Source organism: Dasypus novemcinctus, chromosome 4 (genome assembly GCF_030445035.2).
Source record: "Dasypus novemcinctus isolate mDasNov1 chromosome 4, mDasNov1.1.hap2, whole genome shotgun sequence".
Taxonomy (NCBI): Eukaryota; Metazoa; Chordata; class Mammalia; order Cingulata; family Dasypodidae; genus Dasypus; species Dasypus novemcinctus.
This window is the reverse complement of record NC_080676.1, coordinates 2,169,975-2,195,607: the sequence shown is the minus strand read 5'-3', so window position 1 is coordinate 2,195,607 and position 25,633 is coordinate 2,169,975. Positions and strand designations below refer to the sequence as shown.

Sequence of the window (25,633 nt, the reverse complement as noted above, 5' to 3'; positions counted from 1 at the left end):
GGAAAGATATCACCATTCCAGCAGTTCTGAGGGCACTGGTGCAATTGTCACGTATTAAGTTATTAATGTGAAAACAATGGCAGCTGATTTCTGATAACCTCAGGAGGTTACAGAACTCTAGGGAAATCTTCTCCAGAAGTTCAGATCTAGGCAAGGTCTCTGGCATCATAATTATTACCCTTTACCTGTCATATGTCCTCCTTTTCACCTGAGGAGCCTTCAACAAACATGACCGAGCACCTGCTAAGAACCAGGCTGCATGCTGGTGGTCCCAAAATGAAGAATGTTGTTTCTGTCTCCAAAGAGCCCATGTGACACTCCAGCAGTGGCCGAAATCCAAATGCTTTCAGGAGCCAAGCGGGAATGTAGATGAGAGATGTGGGCCAGGTCTGGCAATAGGGAGTGGTGGGGACTGGGGCACACAGGAGTGCTCATCCTTCACCTAAAGAGGGCACTGCTGCTCAGCTCCTCCCCATGACTGCTGTGTGGGAAGGCAGCTTGGACAGGGATGCCAGGTCGTTTCACGAGAAATGGGAAAGCCTGATTTGTATGTCAGACTTCAAGAATTTTAAAAATTTGCAACTTCTAAAAGTTGCACACACAAACACCTGAAAGTGCCCACACCAAGTTGTTTCAGTCCTAGTTCACGAGATCTCTGGTTCGCACAGAGCCTTCTTTCTAAACTCTACCAACATCTTTGCCATTTTCTGCTGGTGTCACTCCGTTGCCCCCACAGCCTTCTACCCAGCTGTACCAATGAGTCAAATTTTCACACTTAACCTTTATCCATTCATAAAGGGGAAAAATTGCACTTCTCATACCAAAAAGCATGTCAGGGTCTTAGAAATTGAAGGGACTTCAGAGTTCAAATTTCTACCTAGTGGCAATCCCTTGATGGCACTCCTGCTAGGTGATTGAGTAGCTACTGCTTGAATACTTGCAGTGATGGGGAACTCATCACCTCCCAAGGCCACCATTCCTGCACAGTTCTAACTCTTGAGCCTTTCTTCCTTCAAGAGCTTGTCTCTGTCCCTGTGAGAGCTGATTCCTACCCTCCGAGACACCCAGGTCTGTCGAATCCTTCCTTCTGGCAGTCCTACAAATATTTAGAGACTAGCCATTATAATGCTTTCTCCTTTTCCTCCCCTCACCCAGGGCTTTTCTTTCTCAGGAAAAACATTCCCAGTTCCTCCCTCCGTCCTTCAGGCGACTTGGTTTGCGTGTCACTGCTCTCGGAGGGCCGGGCCCAGGTTCCATCCTTGCATTCCCTGCACCCCTCTCCAGGCTGAAGATATATTTTTGGAATGATTGGAAATACTCCCATTGACCCATGTCCTTCTTCAAATGTAATAGGGAGACGTGAATGCCAAGCTCCTGATGTGGCAGGTGGCTGACCCCTTGGGCAGCCTTCATCACGCAGCTGGGCTCGCGCTGTGGGTTTTCGTCGGCCTGCGTCTTCCTTTGGTTTTACCAGCTGTATCTGCGGCTGACTAACACGGAGCCCCCCCTGGCCAGCGCCTCTGGGCAACTTTCACAAGAGCCGCTTTGTGCTCAGGTTCCCTGTCCTCTTTAGGGTACTTGAACCCCAAAATCGAAGTTTGTATTTATGCCCTTTCAATTTCACCAGCCCAGCTCTCCAATGTTCTCTGGTCCTTTAGAATCCTAATTCTGTCCTTCTGCTTGTCACTGTCCCTCCTGGCTGTGTGTCACCTGCCATTTTGCCGTGCCTGCCTTCATCCTTTCTTTGTAGGCAAAAACGTTTAAAGCATATTGGAGAGGACGGAAGGCGGGGCCAGCGGCACCCGCAGGCCCTTCCCTCAGAGTCGGCCCGCACCCCGATCCGCGCCCGGGCCCGGGGCACGCCAGCGGGCCCGACGTTGGCCGACTCCGCTCTGTCCGCAGCTCCTTGTCGAGCACCTGCCTTGCGCCTGGCCCTGTCACGGGGGCTGGTAACACGATCAGGGGGCAAAACAGACCAGGCGCCCGCTGTCGGGGAGCTTACCTCCTGCTCTGTCGAGCGGCCGGACGAGCGCGCGAGGGAGGCAATGGACATACGAATGAATTAAGGAAGGAACGCGTGAGAGAGAGTTCAGCTCAGGCCCTGCCTTAACTTCACGCTTAATCGAGTTCCACCTCAAATTCAGTGAGAATGGTTCCATGTCTGCCGCCATCCCCGTCTACGCGCACAGCCCGCCCGGCGAGCAGGAGCACGGCGCGTCTGTGCGCTCCCGGGCCCCGAGCAGCCCACCCTGGGGCATCCAGAGACCCTGTGGTTGCGTGACCTCAGCCCGAGTGGCTCACTGAGACCCATCACCAGACGGAGGAAGGAAGTGAAAAGCCCCGCCCTTTCCATCCCGAGAGATGGTGGGACCACCGTTTCCCCCCAACCCCGGCCGTCTCTCTATGCCTTCCCTACTTTGTCCTTATCAACTCAGGGAACTATCACCTTGCCTAACAATTCTACCCTCTCTCCATTTGTCCAACTTCCACGACGCCTTGCCCCAGAATTATTGTGCTCAGACACGAGAGCCTTCTTCATTTTGCTTCTCCATTAGAGCAGTGTTTCTCAGACGTGACTCACCTGCACGATTTTGCCCTAAACACATATCTCCAGCCCTAAACATATATTTCCCTTAAATTTACCCACTTAAAAATTAAACTCTAAATAAATAAAATCTAAAAGCTCTTTATACTAAATAAACGTTACATTGTTACCACCGTGAGTGGAAAACAGTCTCATGAGTCATAGAGAGGAGGTCACTGTAAAAGCACATCCCTAACTGCTGAAAGGGAACCATTTATCCTGGCACCACGTGGAAAGATCCTCGTCGGTGGAGCACGCATTGCACGTTAGGGGACGCGGCTTATACCTCAAAGCGCTCGTTCTCAAGCCGGGCCCACATGCAGATCCCCTGGGGAGCTTTTAAAAGCACTCTTGCCCCCCACCCCGCACCTGCGGGCTTGTGGGCTGGCAGGCCCCAGGAACGCCTAGCCTGCAGCCGCATTGAGCAGCAGTGCTGGACGCCAGCGGTTCTCCAGCTGTGGCCCCAGGGCTGGCACCTCAGCACCACCTGGCCCTCGCCCTAGGGGAAACTCCCAGCCCCACCCAGAACTACAGAAAGGAAATCCAGGGGTGGGGCTCAGCCAGCTGTGTTCTGTGTAAATCCCCAGTTTGATTCTTTTTTTTAAAAGATTTTATTTATTTCTTCCCCCTCCTTGTTGTTGGTGCTAGCTATCTACTCTCTGTGTCTGTTTGTTGTATGCTTTCTGGGTCTGCTTGTCTTCTTTTTAGGAGGCACGGGGAGTCAAACCCAGGATCACCCATGTGGGAAGGAGGCAGACACCCAATTGCTTGAGCCATATCTGCTCCCCTGCTTGTGCCTCTCATTGTTTCCTTATTGTGTCTCCTTGTTGTGTCATCTTGTTGCATCATCTGGCTGTCTTGCCCTTCTTCTTTGCCCAACTGCTTGAGCCACATCCGCTCCTCCCCTGTGTCCCCGTGATTCTGAAGCACTCTAGAGTTTGGGAACCCCTGCTCGAGACCAGGGGACACCGGGCGCATTCTTGGAGCCCGTGGGGTACGGCTGCTGTGTGTGAGGAGGGGTTTGAGCCAGACGATCTTGGCTTGGAGTTCTCTGGGGTGTGTTATCTCGTGCCCAGTCTCCTGGGAGGTTGACGGCGAATGAGGCAGACCCCAGGCCGGCCTTATCTGCTTTGCCCAGGACCCTGGGGCTGGGACAGGAGTGCCCTCTGCCGAGCATTACCTCTCCTTCAAGTCAGCCGCGCCCGCCTGCGTGTTCTCCGTCTGCAGCGCGAGCCCGGCGTTTTCCAGGACGGCGTCGCCCACCTGCAGCAAAGACACAGCAGAGGAGGTCACAGGGGGCCTTCTGTCACTCACCCGGGGAATCGGCTCAGCAAGTATGTATATCATTAAAAAGCGTTCCCTCAAAAGCAAGAGGGGCCAATAAATGGAAGATTAATGAGCATAAATTGTGTTTTTTTTTCCAAGAGTTTTAGAGTTGGATTTTTGGAACAAAGCAATTATTCAAAGGCAGACTTGTTGACAGCCTCTGCGACAGTGAGATTTTGACTCTCCAGGAAAGAGCTTTCTGGCCTGTGAAATGAAGTTTACTGGCCTCTTCTAGTGACTCCTAACATTTTCCTGGTCATGGATGGCTTTGAAAAGTGGATGCGATCTCTCGAGTGGCGCCAGAACTTTCTGTGGTGATGGAGAATCTGTGCATCTGCACCTGCAGCGAGGGGGACTGTGGCTAGGGCGACCGAGGGGCTGAGTGGCCGTTTTATTTAATGCTATTATTAAAATGATTTATTTAAGTTTATTTACATTTAACTAAAATTAAGCAATTGCGCGTGGCAGGGGCCGCTGCGCTGCAGCGTGGCTCTGGAACATTCTCTGCGCTGGAAGCATCTGTGTGGACCTAACCTGGGCGCACGGTTCCGGGCTTCCAGGGAGGTTTCGGCCTCGGCTGCTGCACCCTCAGGGTCCCCCAAGGACGTGGCTTTCGATACGCTTTAGTTTGGGGGGAGAAGAGGTCGGCCGCGCTGACGGGCCCAGGCCTGCGGGAGGCTCCGACCAGCCCTTCCCCGCTCTGATGGGAACGCGTCACCCGTTCTTCCTGGACAAGGGGGGCGTCAGGGCAGGTCACGGCGCGAGAGGAGGAGACGCGGCGAGGAGAGGCGCCAGCTTGGGCTGCTCAGGTGCTGGTGGGACACTCAGCGGGGAACTAAACAAAACAGACGGCCACGGAGGAACGGGGCAGAGCAGACCCGATTCCCCGCCCTTGGCTGGGCGAGGCCCACTCGCTGCCCGTGTTGAGGTGGCCTGTCCCCAGCGTCACCTCCTTGCTGGCTTCCGTGTCCCCAGGGCCTGGGGCGCGGCCGGCGCGGCCAGGGGCTTGCTGAATGAATGCGTAATGGATGTGCACATGACGTGCCCTGGGTGGGCAGGCCCCACCCTGTCCCCTTCCAGGGCTCGACTCGTGCCCTGGTGGCCCGAGCAGGCGCAGGTGGCCGAGGTCTCCCTGAGGGTGGGTGTCGGCTGTTCTGCCAGCCCCCTCCTCACCAGCCCCTGCCCCTTTGTGGGTCTCCAGGCTCGCGGCCAGGCCGTTTTGCAGACGGCTAATCTGAAGCTGAGGCCATCACCCCCTCGATTTTCCACGGCCGCGCCCATGGCCAGCGCTGCCTTCCAGCGTGGGTCCCCGGGCCGGCCCAAGTCCAGCCTGGGGGTGTGCCCAGAGACCGCTTTAAAGGGGGCAGGTGCCTGCTGATGGCCGTGGGCAGGTGGGGGGCAGGCAGGTGGGGGAGGGCGGGCAGGTGGGGGCGGGCAGGCGGGGGAGGGCGGGCAGGTGGGGGGAGGTTAGGCAGGTGGAAGAGTGAGTGGGCAGGTGAGAGAGGTGGGCGGGTAGGGGGAGGGCCGGCAGGTGGGGGGGAGCAGGAGGAAGCCACTGGAAATTGCTAGGGGATGTGTAGCAGTTTGATATGGCTATGAGTTCCAAAAATAGATAGTGGATCATGTCTGTGATCTGGTCTGTGCCTGGGCGTGACTGAGTTATGCCTGGGGCTTTGATTGGGTCAGTCACTAGGGTGTGGGGTCCCCGCCCTTGGTGCGTGGGGGCTCACCGCTAAAAGCCATGGTAAGGGACGGAGTGGGGGCTTTTAATGTTGGAGTTTTGATTTTGGAGTTTGATGCTGGAGGCTTAAGCTGGAGCCCTGGGAAGTCAACACACAGAGGAAAGAGAAGCAAGCCCTAGGGAGAGAGGAACCCTGAAGCCAGAGTAAAGCCAGCCCCAGGAACGCAGGAGCCCGGGAAGCCTGAGCCCTCATAGACATTAGCAGCCATCTTGCTCCAAGCAGACTCTGGTGAGGGCTTTATGGCCTGGTGTCTGTACGCTCCCACCCCACATCAACACCCTTTATGAAACCCACCCATGCCTGGCCCTCCGCCTCCGCGCCCGCCGCTGACAGCGCAGGCCGCGCGCCCTGGTGGCTGCGGGAGCCGAGGCAAGCCCTCAGGGGCGGAGCCGGCCGTCGGGGCGGAGCCGGCGTGGGAGGCGCGGCAGGCACTCCGCGCGCTCGGTCTCGGGGGCGGGCAGCGGGTGGGCCTTCCCGATTCGCCCCTCCCACCGCGCCATTCCAACCCCCCGCCACGGGGCGGGCACCCCGCGAGCGCGCAGCGTGAGCGCCTTGCCGGCTCGCAGACGCGCCCCGCGGCCCAGCTCCCCGCTCACCAGCGTGGGCCGTCACCCGGGTCAGTGGCCCGAGCTTCGGTGTCTTCACCGCAAACGAGCGCGCGAGCCTCCCACCCGCCGCGGCCCCTGCTGGCCTCTGCCGGGCGTGCGCCCGGCCCTGTGCTCGCCCGCCTGCCCCGAGGCGCGCCGCCCGGGGGGCTTCCGCCTGACGCCTGTGGGCGCCCCGCGATGCTCCCTGGCAGTGTTTGGAAAATTCTAGAGTTTCTCAGGATGGGGTCTTGGGGCGTCTCTCTTTTTAACCTGCATTTTCTTTCCTGAAGTGGTTGTGATGCGATCTACCCACAGGGCTCTACCGGCCACCGATGCGCTAATGGCAGGCATGGAACCACCTGTCCATACGCACAGAACCCCCCCCCCCCATACGCACATACAATCTCCAGTCAGAACTTCCCTGTCTCCTGGAAGCTTTCCCATCCACTCCGTCCTTGGTGTCTTCCACTTGGCTGTTGCTTAGACATCTCAAATGTAACATGGCGCGTAATGGACTGAGAGGTGTTGCCCTCAGAACTGTCTTTTCCCACCCCTCTTAATTCTCTCCTTCTCAGCAAGACCATTACCCAGTTGCTTAGGCCAGAAACCAGGGGGTCACCAGCGTCTCTCTCCAATCCCTCCTCCACCCCAACCCCAGGCCTAGCCAGTGCCACCTCCCCCAGGCAGCCTGAGTCTGCCGGCGTCCCTCCTGCGTGGCTGCCCTCCTGGGCCTGGGCCAACACGCGCTCCTCCTCCAGGGCGAGCACCAGCTCCTCCTCCAGGGCCGGCGCGCTCCTCCTCCAGGGCCGGCGCGCTCCTCCTCCAGGGCCGGCGCGCTCCTCCTCCTCCTCCAGGGCCGGCGCGCTCCTCCTCCTCCTCCAGGGCCGGCGCGCTCCTCCTCCTCCTCCTCCAGGGCCGGCGCGCTCCTCCTCCTCCAGGGCCGGCGCGCTCCTCCTCCTCCTCCAGGGCCGGCGCGCTCCTCCTCCTCCTCCAGGGCCGGCGCGCTCCTCCTCCTCCAGGGCCGGCGCGCTCCTCCTCCTCCTCCTCCAGGGCCGGCGCGCTCCTCCTCCAGGGCCGGCGTGCGCTCCACCCCCAGCGGCCCTGACTCCTTGCCCTGCTCCTCCGTCCTCTAATCCATTCTCCATCCTGCCGGTAGAGGAATCTTAACTCCTAAGCATCAGACGGCGCCCACCTCCGCTCTTCACAACCTGCCTGAGGCGTCCCTGGAGCTGCGCTTAGAAGAAAGCCCAAGTTGCTCTCGGCGGCCCGCAGCGCCCAGGCCGTGTCGTCTGCGACTGCTCGCCAGCCCTGGCCGGTCCCCCCGCGGCCCCTCCCCGCGTGCCGGGCTGCCTGCGCCTGGGAGTCCAGCGAAGGGCACTCACGGCGACCGCCCTGCCTGCAGGAGATCTGGCTTTGCTCTCCGCAGCGCTCGCTTTTGAAGAAACGCCCCGCAGCCTTGGACTATTACTAACTTTCATGTGTTGGTTTAAGGCGGTTGTGTTCGCCTCCAGCACATACGCCCCTTGGGGCCAGGCCTCCCTCCCTTTGTGCGTCTCTCCAGCCCCAGGGGGTGTCTGGGCAGGGGTGTCGCTGAACACTGGGAGCCCAGCAGTAGGGCCAGGCTGCCAGGAAAAGCAAAGCGGAGGCCGGGCTGCCCTGGCGCGCGCCGCCCCCTCACCCTCCTCGCGCCCCACGGGGCTCGCCTCGGCCCCCGCCGCCCACAGCCGGGCCCAGCGCCCTCCCGCCTTCCCACCTGCTGTTCCCTGGGCAGAAGCGCCCCGAGCCCAGCGACGTGCCCTGCCCCTGCGGGCGGGGTGGGGGCGCCCTCGGGTGGGCGAGGAGGCCCGCTGCCCCCGACCGGTCACGGCGCCGGGCGTGCGGGCAGGGCGGACACCGAGGCCAGGCCTGGGTCACCAGGGACGCCTCGGGGCTGGGCTGGGAAGGAGCCTCGGCCTCCTGGTCCAGCGGGGCCGAGGAAGGAGGGTGCGTGAGGGCCAGGCGAGCCGGACGAGGCGGGACGGGTGGACGGTGGGGTTCGGGCGGGAGGAGTCCTCCGCTCGGCTCCTTGCTCTGGTCTGGATCTACCCCCCCGCGTCCTGCCGCCCGCCACCTTGGAGACAGGGAGGGCTGGCCTTGGGCCACCAAGGGAGCCTGGCCCTGGGCCACCGAGGGAGCTCGCCAGCCCTGCCGTCAGGAGCGGGCCCTGGGCCGTGAGGACCCCAGGTGTCTGCGGGTGCGGCCCAACTTCCTCCAGACGCCTGGGCAGAGCCTAAGCATCGGCACCAGGACCGCGACGGCCACCCCGCGGCGCTCTGCACAGAGCGGGCTCCCGCCCTCCGCTGCGCTCTCTGGCCTCTGTTTTGCAGCAACTGCTTTCCAGCTTTCCAGGCGCCTCCCACTGGAGGGAAGCTCCTAAGGTGCAAACTTGACTCAAGCCGCTCCTCCTCCCCGCCCTTTGCACTCTGCAGTGTGCGCCCTCAGGCAGGCACCTGCCCTTCGCTCCAGTTTCAGCTCTTCCTTGCGTCCCCAGGGGGCCCAGCGATTGGACTGGACAGACGAGGCCTTTCCGGCCTTGGCCTTGACTCGAGCTGCGTCTCTGCGGGCGACGCTCTGCACACGCCACCCTGATATCCACGCTCTCCTTCTCCGGGGGAACTCTTACACACCCTGCAAAACCCACTCAGGCCACACCTGCTGAAGAGCCGCCTCCGGGCTGGACGGGTGGCCTCTGCCCTCCTCTGCGTCCATGTGGGCCCTGGTCAGTCACAGCCATCGTCACGCGGTATTGCAGCCCGATCTGCAGCTCTGTGCCTCTACCACTGACCGTGAGCTCATCGGGACAGAGACCGTCTCTCATTTTTGCCTCTTTAGCATCGATCTCAGTGCCTGGCACGTATAGGTGCTCCATAAATGCTTGTCAGCAAAGCAGACCACGCAGGCTAGCCGAGGAGCACAAACCCACGCGCAAACCCGACAGACCTACAAGGCAGCGCTTCCTAGATGTGTCGAATTGAGAGGAAGATGCCTGAGAAGAACCCAAGTTTTATAACCGAACTTAAAGAAATAGCATGCTTTACAGCACTTAGGACGGCGCTGGGCCACACTCAGCCCTTCACAGGCGCAGCTTCACGCAGCCCCCGCGTAACCGCACGCTCCGGGGCAGGCACAGTGGGCAGCCTCACCTAGCCCGCGCTCGGGCGGGAACGGGCCGGGGAGCTCGAGTCACGGGTACGCACTCTAAGCAGCCCGGCTACTCCTAAGCCCGCATTTGTCGGACTCCACGGCCCATGCTTTCATTTTCCCTTTTAGAACTCCTCTCCCTATGGGAAATGCCAACTGTATGCAAAGGCAGAGAGGCAGAATCAGGACCCCCCTCCACCGACCACCCCGCTTCCCAGTGGCCCCTCACGGCTAAGTGTTTCCAACCCCACCCACGCCGAGCTCACCAGCAGCCCGTCCCGTCAGCAGGCCGGCCAGGCGTGAGCATCTCCACAGCCCACGCTCTCTTTACTTTGTAGTTCTTGTATTTCAGTTTTTAAAAACGGTCAAAGTAATACACGTACTTGGTGAAAAAACTAAACAATATTGAAGATCTTATAACGAGATGCACTTCCCTGCCCCACCTCTTCCTACCCCATGTCTCCTTCCTAGCAGGTTCTGTTTTTCATTGCTCAGGGCTCACCCCTGTGTTCCCACACGCCTGCCTGGTTTTCTTGAGCTGTCAGCTACTGACATCACTCTCTGACTTCCCAGCACGACAGGCGAAGGCTTAGGCCACTCACATCCCACCGCCCCTTCCCATTTTGCTATCTTGGTAACTTTAAATCATGAAGCTCTATTTCTTGCTTGGTCAATAACAGTTTCTTTCTTGCTCTCCCTTATAATCGCAGCTGTTTTATTTTCTAAGGCCAAAAGGGAAGATAAAATAGTTTAATTACTAAAGTCTACTGAGGCCTTTGTGAATATAGGTCCTTTCTGCTAAGAATTCTGATGTAGACGCCCATGGCTGTCAAATGAATGGGCAGGCAGCCCCAGGGTTTTCTCCTCTCGCACCTGAGCCCTGTGGAGCCTGCAGAATCCCGTTGGCTCTTTGACTATTTTCCCATGATGTGGCCTTTTCCAGGGCAGGCCTGCGACACTCACGTCCAGCCCTCTTGCCCTACCACCCGTGTTTGAATCGTGATCCCAACACAAATGCTCAGCCTGTAAAACGGCGGCCTCTTATCACGGCTGTATCAGCACGCAGAAATCCCTTAGTAGATGTTTGTTAAATGAATGACTAAGTGATAAGCGTTTAGAGAGCCGAGCCTATGAAGGAACAATGAGAAACCAATTCACAAGCATCAGACTGGCCAACGTTTTAGTCTTACGCTACCAGGGGAGGGGGGCTGTGAAGAAAGCAGGACTCTCCCGTACTGTTTGTGGGAGGGGTGAGGCGGTCGCACCGCTTTGGAGAGCAACTTGGACAGCGCCACATGAAAAACGGAGGTGGTCGCAAACATTGACTCGGCCGTTCTCCTCCTAAGTAGGGACCCAGAGAAGAGGTCAGAAACTACGTCTCCACAGGGCCGGGCTGTAGGTATCTTAGGCTTCGCGGCCCCTGTGGTCCTTATCACGCCTCTGTAACTCTGCCTTTTTAGCATGAAAGCAGCTGTTGGTGATTTGTACACAAACAAGCATGGCTGTGTTCCAATAAAACTTTATTGACAAAGGTGAATGTAAGTGTTGGGTCAGAGTTGGCCCACCTGTAGTTTGCTCGCCCCTGGCCTAGTGGAACTCTTCTAATATATGCCTGAGAATGTTTATGCCTTCCTCCTCCATGAGAGAGGAAAACTGGAAGGGACCTGTGTGCATCAACTGAAAAATTCATAACCTATGGTATATAGTCACTAATATATAATGAGATCCTACATGTATCAACATGAATAAGTCTCAAAATGAGGCATGAGGAAAGCAAATTGCTGAAGGGAACAATTTACTATAATGTTTAAAATCATGCAAAACCCTCCTTTACCTGCCTATATAATGAATGTAAAAAAAAAAAATGTAGAACAACACTTGTGAGAATGATACACACCAAAATTAGAGCAGTGGTGATCTCTGGGGAAGGGAATTGAATCAGGGTGGAGCAAAAAGGGGGATCCAATGGTAACTGAAGTCTGATTTCATGCTTAAAAAAATAAGAAAAGGTCAGTAGCAAAGCTGACACTTTTTGGTGTTAGGTATCCTTTTCATATGTTCAAAATGTTTCAGAGTTAAGATTAAGAATGAGGGAAACGGACTTTGGCCCAGTGGTTAGGGCGCCCGTCTACCATATGGGAGGTCCGCGGTTCAAACCCCGGCCTCCTTGACCCGTGTGGAGCTGGCCATGCGCAGCGCTGATGCGCGCAAGGAGTGCCGTGCCACGCAAGGGTCTCCCGCGTGGGGGAGCCCCACGCGCAAGGAGTGCCCCCGGGAGGAAAGCCGCCCAGCGTGAAAAGAAAGAGCAGCCTGCCCAGGAATGGCGCCGCCCACACTTCCCGTGCCGCTGACGACAACAGAAGCGGACAAAGAAACAAGACGCAGCAAACAGACACCAAGAACAGACAAACGGGGGGCGGGGAAAGGAATTAAATAAATAAATAAATCTTTAAAAAAAAAAAAAAGATTAAGAATGAGATAACATAAACCAACATGCAAAAAAGTTAGCGCAGTGGCTGGCACGTGGTGGGCGCCTGGTGCCCATGGAGTGAGACTGGCTAGGCGGGTCAATGGGAGAACTCAAGAGACAGGTAGGAGCTGAGGAGGCAGAGGGAAAGCAGGGGCTCTGGAGTCCAGAGAAGGCCTCGCCAAGCAGCCGGGAGTGAAGCGGGAATGGAGCTGGCGGGGGGAACGGGTGGGAGGGCTCCGCGGGCAGACGGAAAGAGCACAGGGGCAGGTGGTGGGAGGCGGGCACCGACCCGCGCCGTCAGGCCCCTGTGGGGACACAGCAGGGCCAGGCCACGGCCACCGGCCCTCCAAAAGGCCTCTGCACTTGCCCGAAGACGGCCCTCAGAAGCAGGCATCCGCGACTTCCCATGACAAGACATGCTCGCTGGGCGCTTGGCAACACCAGAGGAATTTGTGTTTCCCAGAAATAAACTTGGGACTTGTCAAGACTTAAACCGAAGTACAAGCGCTTCGCTCCCATTTCAGGTGTGCCTGTGGAGCGGACACTCCACGCGCCACCCAGATGCCCTCAGCTTTTTGTGTTTTAAAACCATTTCTGTGTGCCCCCATCCTCAGATTCAGTGTATTTTCACTTCCAACAGTTGTATGGCCTTGGACAAATTACTTAATTGCTCTGTGGCTCAGTTTCCTTAGCTATAAAAGGAGGTCATGAAGGTGTCTGCCTCATAGGTTTGTCATGAAGTTAAATTAGTTAAAATATGCCAAACCCTCAAGACGAATTTTGCCACCTACTCGGGGCTCAATAGATGTCAGTTTTCTTCGCCTCCACTGGCGCTGAGGGGCAATCAAGGAATGAACATGCTCTTCCCTGCTTGCCTGGGTCCTCAAACCCAGCTGTCTGAATGAAGGGAGCACACCATTCCGTTTTGTGGACATAGAACGTCAATTTGGGACAGAATGTACAGTTCTGTGGATTGTGAGTAGGGTAAATGTCGCCGAAATCTGACTGAAAGAACTCTAGGAAATTCCTCATTCGTCCATGTGTCCACCCCTCTCCCGTGCAGGGCTCTCGGGCTGGGCATTGGGTCCTGATAGCAGTGGATGAAGGGCGGGCAGGAAACACGTGGTCTTGTGAGCACCGGCAAGAGGGTACAGGGGCTTGAAGTACGAGAAACCCCGGCCCTGCTTCTCACCAGGCACCGAGTTCCGTGACCCTGAGCCTCAGTTTCCTTCTCTGTACAGGTGAGTGATAGCACCTGTGCTGGGTACTCCAGAGGGGGGCCGTGGGTCCAGGGAGGCAGCGGGGAGGACAGGCCCGGTCCCGGGTCCCGCCTCGGGGGTGAAGCCAGGGCGCTGGGAGAACCTTACAGCTACAGCCAGGTTGTCCTCGGAGCCCCTTCGGAAGGCGCCGTCACCAGCTCACAGCTGGCGTCCCCCAGCCTCTGGAGACACTGTCCTTTCTTTGGTACAACTCGCCGTGAGTGGGTGCCGTGCTGCCTGGGAAATCCCTCTTGAGAAGCCAGCACCTGGCTCGGCACAGCATAACCCTCTCGTCCTAGGAGGCAGCGGGCGAGCCTGCTGGAGGAGGAAGCACATTCCCACCTCCGTGTCCTGCTCAGCGCCTGGCAGGCCCTCGGGGAGGAGCGAGGCGTCAGCTCCGGCCTGCGCCCTCACACTTGCTGAAGGTAAATGCACGTTTGCGGCCTCGGGCTCCCGAGCAGCGGGTGGCGATCACGGCTGCGGGCCGGGCGGCGGGGAGGGGCCAGGCGCCCGCATCGCTCCCGCACTGCGCTTACCGCGACACGACCACACCGGGCAGGTGGCGCGGCCCGGCTGCCCCACGAAGCCCTTCTCCCCGGGTTCTTCTCCTTCACCCCTGAAGCGCGCCCAGGAGACGCGGGTAGCCGTCTCCCTCCTCCGGGAAGGAAGCGGAGGGGGACAGGGTGGCGTCTCGGGGGGGCCGCGGTGGCCCGCAGGCCCTGGCTCCACGCTCAAGCTGCTGATGCAAAGCCCAAGCGACAGAAACGGACCTGGCAGGGAAGGAGGCGCGGCGCTGTCCCCCGCGCAGACGGGCGGGTCGCCAGCACGCGGCTGCAGGCGGGGGCAGGCCACGCTGGCCCACGGGCGCGGGGAGCGGGCGCTGCTGTGGCCATCCCGGCGCGGCGGAGCGGAGGCCCGGGGCAGGAGCTGCGGGGGGCGCCGCAGGGAGGGCTGCTCACAGGCGCCAGGACTGGACACAAGGGCCGGCGGTCGGGCCCCCACGGCAGGCCCCGGGGCAGCAGCCCGGGCGCCACTTGCCGGGAGACCCCTTCTGCTCTCCCAGGGGTTCCCCTGGGGCCCGGCCCAGGCCAGGCCAGGCTTCCCGCCCCCGAGGGGACGCTCCCGGCACCAGGGCTCTCTCCCCGGGCGCCGCCGCGAACGCTCCGTCCCCAGTGCCGCCGAGCAGCCGGGCGACCCGAGCCTTCACTTCACCTCTGTTCAATGCGACCCGCTGATGCACGGTGTGCTGAGCACGCACACCGCCCGCCCTGTGCCCGGGGCTCTGAGCCGATCCGATTCCCCCCGCAGGGTCAGGCGACGGCAGAGCCGCGACTGGAGCCCGTCCTTCGAGGTCCATGAGCTCGTGCCCTCGAGCACCACGAGGGACCAGAGCCCGTCCCGTGCCTGCCCACGTGCCGTTCCACTCGGCGCTCTCTTCGCCGGCCTTGGGCTGGATGTGGGGTTCAGGAGGACCAGACCCAACACCCGCTCTGGAGGACCCTCCGTGTCGCCTGGACGCTCTGAGCGGGAGAAGTGGGGTGGTTGGCGAGGGCCTGGGCTCCAGGGAAGGGGCACGTGTCCAGGTCCCGAACCCGGGACTGCTGTGTGGTAGGCGGGAGCTCAACTGCTTGAGCCCCAGCCTCTTTCCTCTCTGCTTTTTGAGTAGCCGGGCACGGCAGGGCAGGGCAGGGCAGGGGAGGGCAGGGGAGGCGTCCCTCCTGCGGGATCCGGCCGGGAGTCTGCATTTTAGGCGGGGTCCTCCTCCCACCCTCCGGGGGTGGCTCGGGGAGCTGGGGCACCCCAGAAGGGAGCGCAGGCAGCTCAGCTAAAGGCGGCCCGCCGCGAGGGCCGCTGAGGACGCTTACCTGAGCGCTAACAGCACTGAAGGAAGAGAAACGGGAATGCCAGGGTGGGGCGGGCCGCGGAGCACCCAGGCCCCGGTCTCACACGCCGAGGGGAGGCTGCCCGGCCCCACGCGCCCCGGAAGCGGCAGGTTCCCCTCAGGGCGGGGCTCGGGCAAGCCGCTGTCCCCGTTTCTGGCAGTTTCTTCCAAATTAAAACAGAGCATGGGGAGGAGGAGGGGCTGGGCTGACGCGCCTGCAGAAGCGCCTCTGGGGCCAGGGCCCTTCTTCGCGCACGGGGGTCCGAGGCGGCTCTCACTCTGGTCGTCTACACAGGCTTCCCCGGCGTTCAGGAAAGGCTTTTGGGGGCCGGGGAGAGGGGTGTAGAAGCAGCACTGAACTGGCCCTGGCCGGGACAAAACGTGAGGTCCCTGGCCTCAGTTTCCTCACCTGGGAAATGGGCACGGCGCCGTCCTCCTGGGTACCTGCCCCCTCGTGAGAAGACAAGGCAGACGGCGAGGAGAGGACCTCGCTGACACCTGCGCGCCGGGCAGCCCGAGCGCCTCACCCGGGGCCGCCCCCCCCCCCCCCGTGCAGGCGTTACCTTCCTGCGTGGCGCCAAGGCCCTGATTTGGTGAGAAGGGAACTAGAACCCGGAGCCCTGTGCTCCCGGGGCCCCCGACGGCAGGCCAGCGGCCGCCCTCGGCCTGAGCCCCGGTCCCCCGCGGAGGCGGCCCTCGCTCACAGGGGCTCACAGGTGGCTCACAGGTGGCTCACAGGGGGCTCCCGGCACCTGCGTGGCCCCACCACCGCGAGCGTTTCACGGGTGGGCGCAATCGCGGGGGCCTTGGCCCCCCTTCCTCATTGTCCCCTCACAGCCGCCCACGGGACAGGCCACTTCATCTTCATTAAGCAGATGAACAAAAGGCCCTAGCAAGTCGCTGCGGCAGGTAAGTAATAACAAATCCGCCATCCGCCCCCTGCTCCTGGGCGATGGCTGGGGGGGGCTGCTGAGGGAAGGGCTCTTCCTGGGTGGTGGGACTGGGTGGTGGGACGGAATATGCAGTGCAGCTAGAGCTCGGGTGGTGCCTGCGGGCCAGGAGGGGGCTGCGGGCCGGGGGGCTGGGCGCGGATGGTGGGGACAGGCGGCGCGGCCCTCAGTTCCCACCGGGTCCTCGGCCTCCTTTATAGTGGAGGGGTCTAACTGCAGCTCATTTCTCTCCCCGTGCTGCAGTTTCCCTTCAGCCTTCCTGAGATGCTTATTCTTTGGCCCCTGCCATAAATAAATAAAAACTACAAGCTGTTTTCCAATACCAGGCCAGTTTTGCAACGGAGTTTTCCTCTCTGCACAGACGGCGTTGCACTACCTACCGATCGCAGCTGAAATCACTTCTCATTTCTGCTACATAATGCATTCGTGGCAGTCAGCTCTTCTACTCATTTACAACCAGACAAATGGGGCTTTATGAGCTCTCCCCAGCCAGAAGGCTGTAAACTGGGCTTTATTTCCTAAATTGATCCGCAGCTTTGGTGGCTCAGCATAGCCCTCTGCGAGATGCCGCGGGCCCCGTGCTACATTCTGCCCTTCCACAGTTCTTTCCGCAACTCCCCACAAAGAGCCGCATTTGTCCAGATGCCTGGGTTACATTTTAACTTAGTTCTTCTAGAGAGGGTAGCCCTTAAAAGGTCTCTCCTGTTCCTTGTTCATGCAGGTTTTTCCATTTTGCTGGACTTTTGCTTTGAGAGGAGTTTGTAGGGAGGACCGTCTCTCCTACCAGGACATGCCTGGGAGGGGCTGGCTGGCTGCTCTGAGCACCTCCCCCCCACCTGACTGGGACCACCCCATCCCCAGGAAGCCGCAGGCAGGGGTTACAGTTACTGCTGCTGCTGAAGTTACAGCATTCTAACAATGCAAAAAACATCTATAGCACAAAGCAAGCCTCCTCCTACCCCTCCTTCCAGCCAACCACTTCCTTTTGTTGGAGGCACGCCCGCTCACGTGGGCTTAGGTATGCCCGCCCGCCTTTTCAGCAACAAACAGCAGAGCGTAGACAGTTGCCACCTGCCTTTTCACTCAACCATGTATCTTGGTAATCGCTCCACATTCACAGGTACTGAGTCCCCTGGTTCTTTCCTTACAGCTGCAGAGGACTCCACTGCAGGTTATGTAGCTGTGCCAGGCGTCTGGTTTGTGTCTAGTCTCTCTCCTGGTCTGTGACTTGAAAGAAGCCCTCTTGCTCCTAATTTCAGGCCTTGAGCCTGGGTGGTTCTGTGCTCGGCCCTCACAGTAGGCCCTCACCCACTTGCTGAGCACCTACTGTGGTTCACCTGATCTAATTCTAGGGGAAAATATACTATGGTGTTTTAAAAAATTAGGATTGCATTAAATTTATAAATTAACTTAGTAAGGACTGACACTTATGCTATTGAATCTTCCAAGAATATGGAATTTCTTTCCCTTCAAGAATACTATTGTGCCTTTCAGAAGGGTTTTCTTATTATTCATATAGATTTGGGGCTTTTGTTAAGTTTATTCATGGGCATTTCATTTATTTTTTTGCTACCATAAATGAGATTCTCTTCCAACACATATTCTTGAATAAATTTTTTAGTGATTGCTTATTAGTGCTGAATTTTTTGCTTTTTATTTTAAGTATATTTTATTTTTTGTATTTTGTTAATAAATGAGGCCATTGATTTTTTATTATCATGTATCCTATTGCTTTACCAAACTTCCTTATTATATAGTTTTTACATTGGTCCATTTGGGTTTTCCAGAAATGTAATCATTTGTCTGCAAATAGACACAATTTTCACTCTTGCTTGACTATCCCAATTGCTTTCTCATGTCTAATCACATTGGCCACTATTTCCAATCGATGTTACCTAGTAGTGGAGACAGTGAGTGTCCTTTCTTGTCCCTGACTCTGGGAAAGCCTCCAGTGTTCCCCCATTAGAGAAATTTTATGGCAAGGAAGTCCCCAAACACCCTCACGATTCAGCTGAGAAGCTGAGCTGCAGAGCGGTCAGGGAAGCCTCGGCTCCTGGTCCTGGGTTAGAACACGGCTGTCCAGGGTCGGCCTCGGGCAGCCTTCACCCCACACCTCCTGCTTCTCCTCACATGGGCTCCCCGCCCCCAATCCTCAACCTGGACTCCACATTGTAAGAGACCAGAAGAGCTTCAAGGGCAGCTGAAGGCAACGTGTGCACAGGAGGCCCCGAGTGGCTGGCCCAGCCTCTCCCCAGCGTTCTGAGCAATCCTGCTCCACCCCAGACACGACCTGCTTCGCAAACCCTCCTCCTTGGAAAGCGGGCTGGCACCGCCTCACGTTGCCTGACCAGCCCCTTGGGAGTCGCCCCTTCCCCCTTATCCCTGCCTCGGCCTGTCAAACATTTCCAGTCTTACACTCGTCCCTGAGAGGAATTCTCCTGAACACGTTTTCCTCTGCGTTGTTACTTCTCCAACAACCTGTAGTGCCTCCTGTAGCTTGGCTAACAGAGTGACTGCCCGCTGACCTGCTCCGACCCAACAGGCTGTATTTATTAAGAGAAAGCCTGAGCGGCGTCATCTTGGGTCAACGCACGCTTCCACCACTCAGCGTTTGCAGATGCCAAAAACAGCTCTTCCCTCCTCACATACTTGTAGCAACACCTGGTTGCGAATCACGAACCGTGATCCTGCTGTTTTCCTTTGTAATCAGTGGGGAAGGCTTCAGTTTTTTGTTTCTCTAAAAAAAAAAAAAAAGTTTCTAGGGCCACAGGCTCTGGGGGAGAGAAACCCTGCCCTCAGATTGCCTGAATTTCCAGCACTTGCCCCAGAGAGAGGTCCACGGAGCCTGGGCTTTCTCCCTGCTCTGGGGTAGAAAGAGGCCAGCGAGTAGCAAGAGAAATAGTCAGAGGAGGCCCATTTTAAAATTCCGTTCCTCTTACCTTTCCATAACTCTGATTCGCCCTCGTTGCCAGCTGCCAGCTCTGCTGTTGGAGGTGAGCTGGTGCGGATCTCCCTCAGCAGCCGGGTAAGCCAACGCCTGCTACTCCTCCCTCCCCGCAGGCAGCCTCCGGCGCTGGCCTCAGCTGCTGCTCTCCTGAGACCTGTCCCCCTGGGCGGCGCCTGCCTGGGGCCTTGCTGCTTTTTTTTTTTTTGTACTTTTTATTTTAATAAAGTTAATAGATCACAAGGAATGTTACATTAAAAAAAAAAACAAGAAACATGAGAAGTTCCCATATAACCCACTCCCCACCCCCTATCACATCATTTTTATAAATTGTATTTTTTTGAAGATACATACATCACAAAAGTTACACTAAAAAATATGAGGTTCCTGTATACCCCTCACCCCCCCACCCCACTCCTCCCACACCAACAACCTCCCTCATCACTGCGGCACACTCATCGCACTCGGTGAACACATTCTGGGGCACTGCTGCACTACACGGATAATAGTTTACCCTGTAGCTCACACTCTCCCCCAGTACATGCAGTGGGTTATGGTAGGATGTATAAGGTCCAGCATCTGACCCTGCAATATCATTAAGGACAACTCAAAATCCCCCAAATGCCCCCACATCACATCTCTTCTTCCCTCTCTCTGCCCTCAGCAACTACTGTGGCCATTTTATCCACCTTGATGATAAAATTTTTTCTATTACTAGTCACGATAGTTTTATAGTAGAATATCAGTAAGTCCGCTCTAATCCATATTTTGTTCCTCCATCCTGTGGACCCTGGCATGGTGATGTCCACTCCATCTCTAGATCAAGAGGGGGCTTAGATTCCACATGGATGATGGATGCAATTCCTCTGCTTGCAGTTGTAGGCGCTCTTGATTCCCTGGTGTGGTGGTTGACCATCCTCACCTCCCTGTTAGCTGATCTCGGTAAGACCAATGAACCAGAGAGTAGGAGTCGCCACTGTGCTGAGGCTCAGGGCCCAGCTAGCACGTGGGCAGTCCAGAGATTCAAGTCTCCTGAGTATTTTACATTCCTAGCACCAACCACAGGTTCAGTAAAAGTGACAGAAGAGGCGTGTGTAGAAAAGTCACATCTGAGTCCAGCTCTGTCACACTCAGGAGCACAAATTCCAAAGTAGGGTCTTCTGATATGGCACAGAGTTCCAAATCCATCTGCCATGACTATATACCCTGTGGCTCTCCATAGCCCTTAGGAGAACCAGTACCTAGGGTTGTATTTACTTTGGCTTTTTCTGGGGTCCTGCTGAGGTGTGTGTAAGTGTGACCTCTCTGATGACCTCCTGACTCTTTCTGGAAGAGTTTTAGCCATATCAACTCATTTGTCTTTGCCATTTCCCCCTTTTATTCAAGGTCAAAGAGCAGTTTTTAACACTTGATCCAACATATAGGCTGAGATATTCTGCTGGTCTCAGTTGACCCTTTTATTCGAGGTCTCTTTCTAGTTGCTTCTCCAGTTAGTGACTGGTAGTAATCCCTCGGTGCCAGGAAGGCTCATCCCCAGGAGTCATGTCCCATGTTGGGGAGGAAAGTAAAGCATTTACATACTGAGTTAGGCTTAGAGAGTGGCCACATTTGAGCAACATGGAGGTTCTCAAGAGGTAACTCTTATGGGGCCTCGCTTTTTATCTGCAGCTCTGAGGCAGGGGGCGGCCTGGGTCCAGCCTGGGCTTGGCCCATTTGAGGATGATGGGGCCCAGTGTTCCCCGAGAGTGAATCACCAGCATCGTTCACCAGGCACGACCCGGAACCCCTGGCAAGGGTGGAGAAGGACACGGGCCACCTTCAGCCTGAGAAGTGGGCAGGGCCGGGGGCCAGCGTGACCCAGACCTACGATGTTTTCAGGCTGTTTTGATTTCTTAGCAGGAGAAATGTCTGGGAGGTTCCAACACAGCTGGGGAGAGGAGAGAGCAGTTTTGGAATTGACAAGGAACTTCACAAATCACTATAGCGTCTCACACGTCAGTGTGTGCCCCTTGGCCAGGATCTTGGCTATGTGATCCGCCAGCCTCCGTGCGACATGGGAAAGCACCGCCCTTTGTTCAGAAAGCAGGAAGAGGGTGCCATTAAAGATACTAATATATAAAGCTTCCCCCTTTTCCTCCCGGGGCTCACTTCACCTGTTGGGAATTTTTATTTCTATTCACCACTGTGCTCTCAGGCATGAGAGTGCTTGCTGGGTGGGAGAGACCCTCACCGGCTCCGGGACCCCACTCTGCTCTCCCCTCCCTGCCCCCTGCACCTGCGAATGCACGGTGGCCCTGTCAGCCCTCTGGGGCGGCCCAGCCGTGCCTTGCCCCGAGATGCCACCTGGCCCTGCAGCCAGGCCCCTGCTGGGGAGGCAGGATGGCCATGGTGGCTGGGTGAGGGCAGGTCAGGTGGGCCCAAGACTCCGGGAGGGTCCACCTTGGGGGGCAGGAGGTGGACTTGTGGGCCGAAGCTGCAGGGGCTCGGCACGTCCCGTTGTTGCTTTGGATTTAGAAAACTGGCAAGCGGACTTGGCCCAATGGATAGAGCATCCGCCTACCACATGGGAGGTCCAGGGTTTAAACCCTGGGCCTCCTTGACCCGTGTGGAGCTGGCATGGGAATCTGCGTTTCTTTTTGTTGTGTCATCTTGCTGTGTCAGCTCTCCGTGTGTGTGGCTCCATTCCTGGGCAGGCTGCACTTTCTTTCGCGCTGGGCGGCTCTCCTTACGGAGTGCACTCCTTGCACATGGGGCTCCCCTACGTGGGGACACCCCTGCGTGGCATGGCACTTCTTGCACGCATCAGCCCTGTGCATGGGCCAGCTCCACACAGGTCAAGGAGGCCCGGGGTTTGAACCACGGACCTCCCATGTGGTAGGCGGACGCCCTAACCACTGGGCCAAGTCCACGTCCCACGACTGGTCTTCTGCACAGGGACAGCCGTTTATTTTCCTCCTCTCGCTTGTGCCTGCCTTGGCTCGCACAGCGGTGGACGACAGCTCGTGGGGAGACGGGTGAGGAGAAAGCAGGGCAGGGGTCCCCACTGCGTGGAAAGTGTCCAGGCACGTTCTGACTCGTCGAGGAGACGCCGGCCTCCTCTTCCCAGCCTGCCCCGCTCCCTGAGCGGCGCGTTCTCCTGCAGGCGGCGGGCGTGCGGGGCGTAAGGAGGCCGCTGGCCGCTTGCTCTGAGCGTCCTCACTGCCTCCCGCCTGGGCGGAGGAAGGGCCACTGAGGGGCGCTCCTGGCCCAGCCCACGTGCCCGGGCGCCTGAAGTCCCTCCCGCCTGTCCAGGGCCGGCCTAAGGTGGAGGTGGAGTCTCTCTCCAGGTGCCAGCGGCTGTCCAGGGATCCGTCATTGGGAGCCCACTCGGGCCTCAGGAGCCACGCTGGGCACTAGGAGTCAGAGGCCAGGGAGGGCTTCCCGGCGGAGGTGCCGCTGGGACTGGACTTGAGGCAGGAGGAGGAGTTCTTCTAGATGGCTGCAAACACGTGCTGAGCCACGTGATCCAACTCAGTTCTGACCCTAAGTGCCCCGAGGGAGGCGACTGCGCAGGCCCAGGACAACCCCCAAGACCGGCCTTCACGCCGGACATGGCGCTCCAGGCCTCCTGCGAGTCGGACCAGCCGGCCACAGCGTGGGGACTTGCGCCATGCCCTCAGGTTTGCTGATTTGCTGGAACAACGTGCAGAACTTGCTGAAGGCGCTATACTTATGATTACGGTTTATCATAACAAGAGAACAGGGACTAGAAGCCAGAAGAGACGACGCCCCAGTGAGGGTCTGTGATGTGCCCTTGGGAGGGTGCAGGCTGCCGAGGACGCCCACCTGGGCGCCCTGGGCCGGGCGAGAGGCTGACTTAGCTCAGGGACCCCAAGGCCAGCGTTTGGCGGGGAAAGGGGAGAGGCGCCAGGCACCCACAGAGAGGCCGGGGGAGACGGCAGGAGCACGCCTGGCTGCAGGGCAGGCGTGCCAGGCCATCGCCCTGCAGGGAGCACGAGCAGGCGGTGCAGGCGAGGCAGCGAGCGGTGCCCTCCTGTGCTGCTCCGTCCCGGCACAGCCGCGGCGCACACACGGGCATTTAAACGGAAGGGAATGAACATCACATAAAACAAAAAATCCACGTTCTCAGTTGCGGTGGCCACACGTCACGTGCTCAGCACCCACGTGTGGCTAGTGGAGTGGGATGAAAAACATCCCATCACTGCAGGGAGTCCCGCTGGAAAGTGAAGGAGCTCACTATTATTTTCTTGTTTTTTGGTAGAGTACATGGTAAAATGGTAACATTTTGAATATATTGAGTTGAATAAGCTATAACATTAAAGTTACTTTCACCTGTTTCTTTTTACTTTTGACAGGGCTGATGGAAACCTGTGAGCGGCGCCCTGGCCCACAGGGCATTCCTCCCGGGCGGCGCTGTTAGGGGGCTGCAGGCACACTCCGTTTCCCCACGTAGAGCTGGCAGTACCGAGTTTGATGACGGCTAAAAATCCCTTTCTCAACAGCACAGGTTGAGAGCCAGCAAGTTTTGAGACATGAAGATTCAGGCTCCAGTCTCAGTTCCACCCCGCTTTCAGCTGGGTGATCTTAGCTGAGTTGCTTCACCTCCCTGTGCCTCGGTTTTTCCATCTGAGAAGTGGAGGCGTCGCTAGTGCGCGCGCGCACAGGGCCTGCCCCCGAAGCCCCAGGGGCAGCGGAGCTGGGTGCCCGTCCCCTGCAGGGACTCTGCCAGCGCCCTCGGCGGCCGGCGTCCCTCCTCCAGCGCACCCGGCGCGCCCCGCCGTCCTGCCTCGCGCCCCGGCTCTAACGACCCCGCGGCGCTGGGGCGGCGGCTGTGCGCGTCCTCCCGGCCCCGCGCCGCAGCCCGCAGCCCCAGCCCCAGCCCCGTGCGCACTCACCTGCCGGCAGCCGGCGGCCCAGGAGGCCCGCAGCGCGCCCCAGGCCCCGCGCGCGCCCTCCCCCGCCCCGGGCCCGCGCCCGCAGCCCCAGCCCCGTGCGCACTCACCTGCCGGCAGCCGGCGGCCCAGGCGGCCCGCAGCGCGCCCCAGGCCCCGCGCGCGCCTTCCCCCGCCCCGGGCCCGGGCCCGCGCCCGCAGCCCCAGCCCCAGCCCCGTGCGCACTCACCTGCCGGCAGCCGGCGGCCCAGGCGGCCCGCAGCGCGCCCCAGGCCCCGCGCGTCCTCCCGGCCCCGCGCCGCAGCCCGCAGCCCCAGCCCCAGCCCCGTGCGCACTCACCTGCCGGCAGCCGGCGGCCCAGGCGGCCCGCAGCGCGCCCCAGGCCCCGCGCGCGCCCTCCCCCGCCCCGGGCCCGCGCCCGCAGCCCCAGCCCCAGCCCCGTGCGCACTCACCTGCCGGCAGCCGGCGGCCCAGGCGGCCCGCAGCGCGCCCCAGGCCCCCGCGCGCGCAGCCCCGCTCTCCAGGCGCGCACGCAGCTGCGCCTCCAGCTCGCGGCCGCGCTGCTCCAGGGCGCGCACCTCGGCCGCGTAGTCCTCCAGGCGCGCGCCCAGGCGCTCGGCGGCGCCGCGGGCCCTGTCCAGGCCCGGGCCGGGCGCGGGGGCCGGGCGCGAGCTCCGCAGGCCCAGCAGGAAGACGCTGCTGACGCCGAGGGCCCGGCGGGCCACGCGCGTCCCCAAGCCCCCGGCGGGCACCGTGCCCACGTCGGCAGCGGGTGCTCGCGCCGGGTCGCCGGCCTCGGGCCTGGAGGCCGGGGGGCTCTCCGGAGAGCCCCCAAAGGAGGCCCTCGGCCGCTGGAGGGCCGCGCCGGAGCCGGGCACGGCCGCCGCCTCTCCCCTCCGGCTCATCCCCGCTTCTGCCGCGCCGGCAGGTTCGGAGTCCCGTGGCTTTTGGATGCCAGCGCCAGCGTCCCCGTGCCCTGGCCACCGGCCTTTCTGGAAGCATCCCACCCCCGGGCCTGCTTTGTCTGCCTCTTCCACGAGTTTCCATCGCTCACGGAGCGGCCGGGAAGCGCCCCGCCCGCACAGCTGTGCTTAGCAGCCTTTGCACCGGAGCCTGGGTGGTCGCTGGTGGGGGCGCTGGCTCGGGGCAGGCTGTGGGTGGCCCAGAGGGGTTGCCTGGGTGCACCTGGTGTGGACAGGGCTTTCCACCCCCCGACGGGGCGAGGCTCCGTTTCACAGGTGAGGAAGCTGAGGCCCAGGGCCTCAGATCAGGGGGACAGTGAGGGCTGGGCCCCGTCTCCGCGCCCTCCACGTTCGCAGGTGTGCTGGTGCGTGCGCTCGCGTGCTGCGCGCACAGTGCACACGGGCAGCAGGTGTGCACCCGCCAAGGCAGAGGCGCCAGCCCAGGCCAGCGCCGCCCCACCCCAGGCCTGGCACCAGCCCCAGGCCCCACCCAGCCGCCCTCTTCCCGTCCCTCCTCATCTCTGCCCGGCAGCACCCCTTTCTGGGGCTGAGGGTGCGCCGGCTCGTCCGGGGGAGGAGCCTCCGAGAGGGAGCTGAGTGTGGTGGAGGACGCACGGGGCGGTCGGCTCGGCCACCCTTGGCCGCTCGGCCCTGGACAGCTGGTTCGCTTCCACACGCGACCTCTTTGAGGCACGAGATAAGGGACCTGGGGCAAACCAGGCCCCACGTGCCGGGCACCTAAGCCGCTCCAGCCATGCCCTAAACCTGCCTCACCATCTGCTGGAAAACAGACAAAGGCGAGGGCTGTCCGGTGACTCCCGCAGGGCGCCCGAGGACGCCCGTTTCGCTTCCCTG

General features: G+C 59.5%; 1 protein-coding gene across 6 annotated transcripts in view; it reads right to left on the bottom strand.

The window, feature by feature from the left end:
* LOC101441506 (transmembrane protein 108) overlaps positions 1–25,633 on the bottom strand; it is a 438,561-nt gene that overhangs the window by 43,956 nt on the left and 368,972 nt on the right. For all 6 annotated transcript variants that reach the window (XM_071214504.1, XM_071214503.1, XM_071214508.1 and 3 more), the window contains one exon: positions 3,765–3,847. In XM_071214504.1, the coding sequence (XP_071070605.1) occupies positions 3,765–3,847 (83 nt within the window). The remainder of the gene's footprint in view (positions 1–3,764; positions 3,848–25,633) is intronic.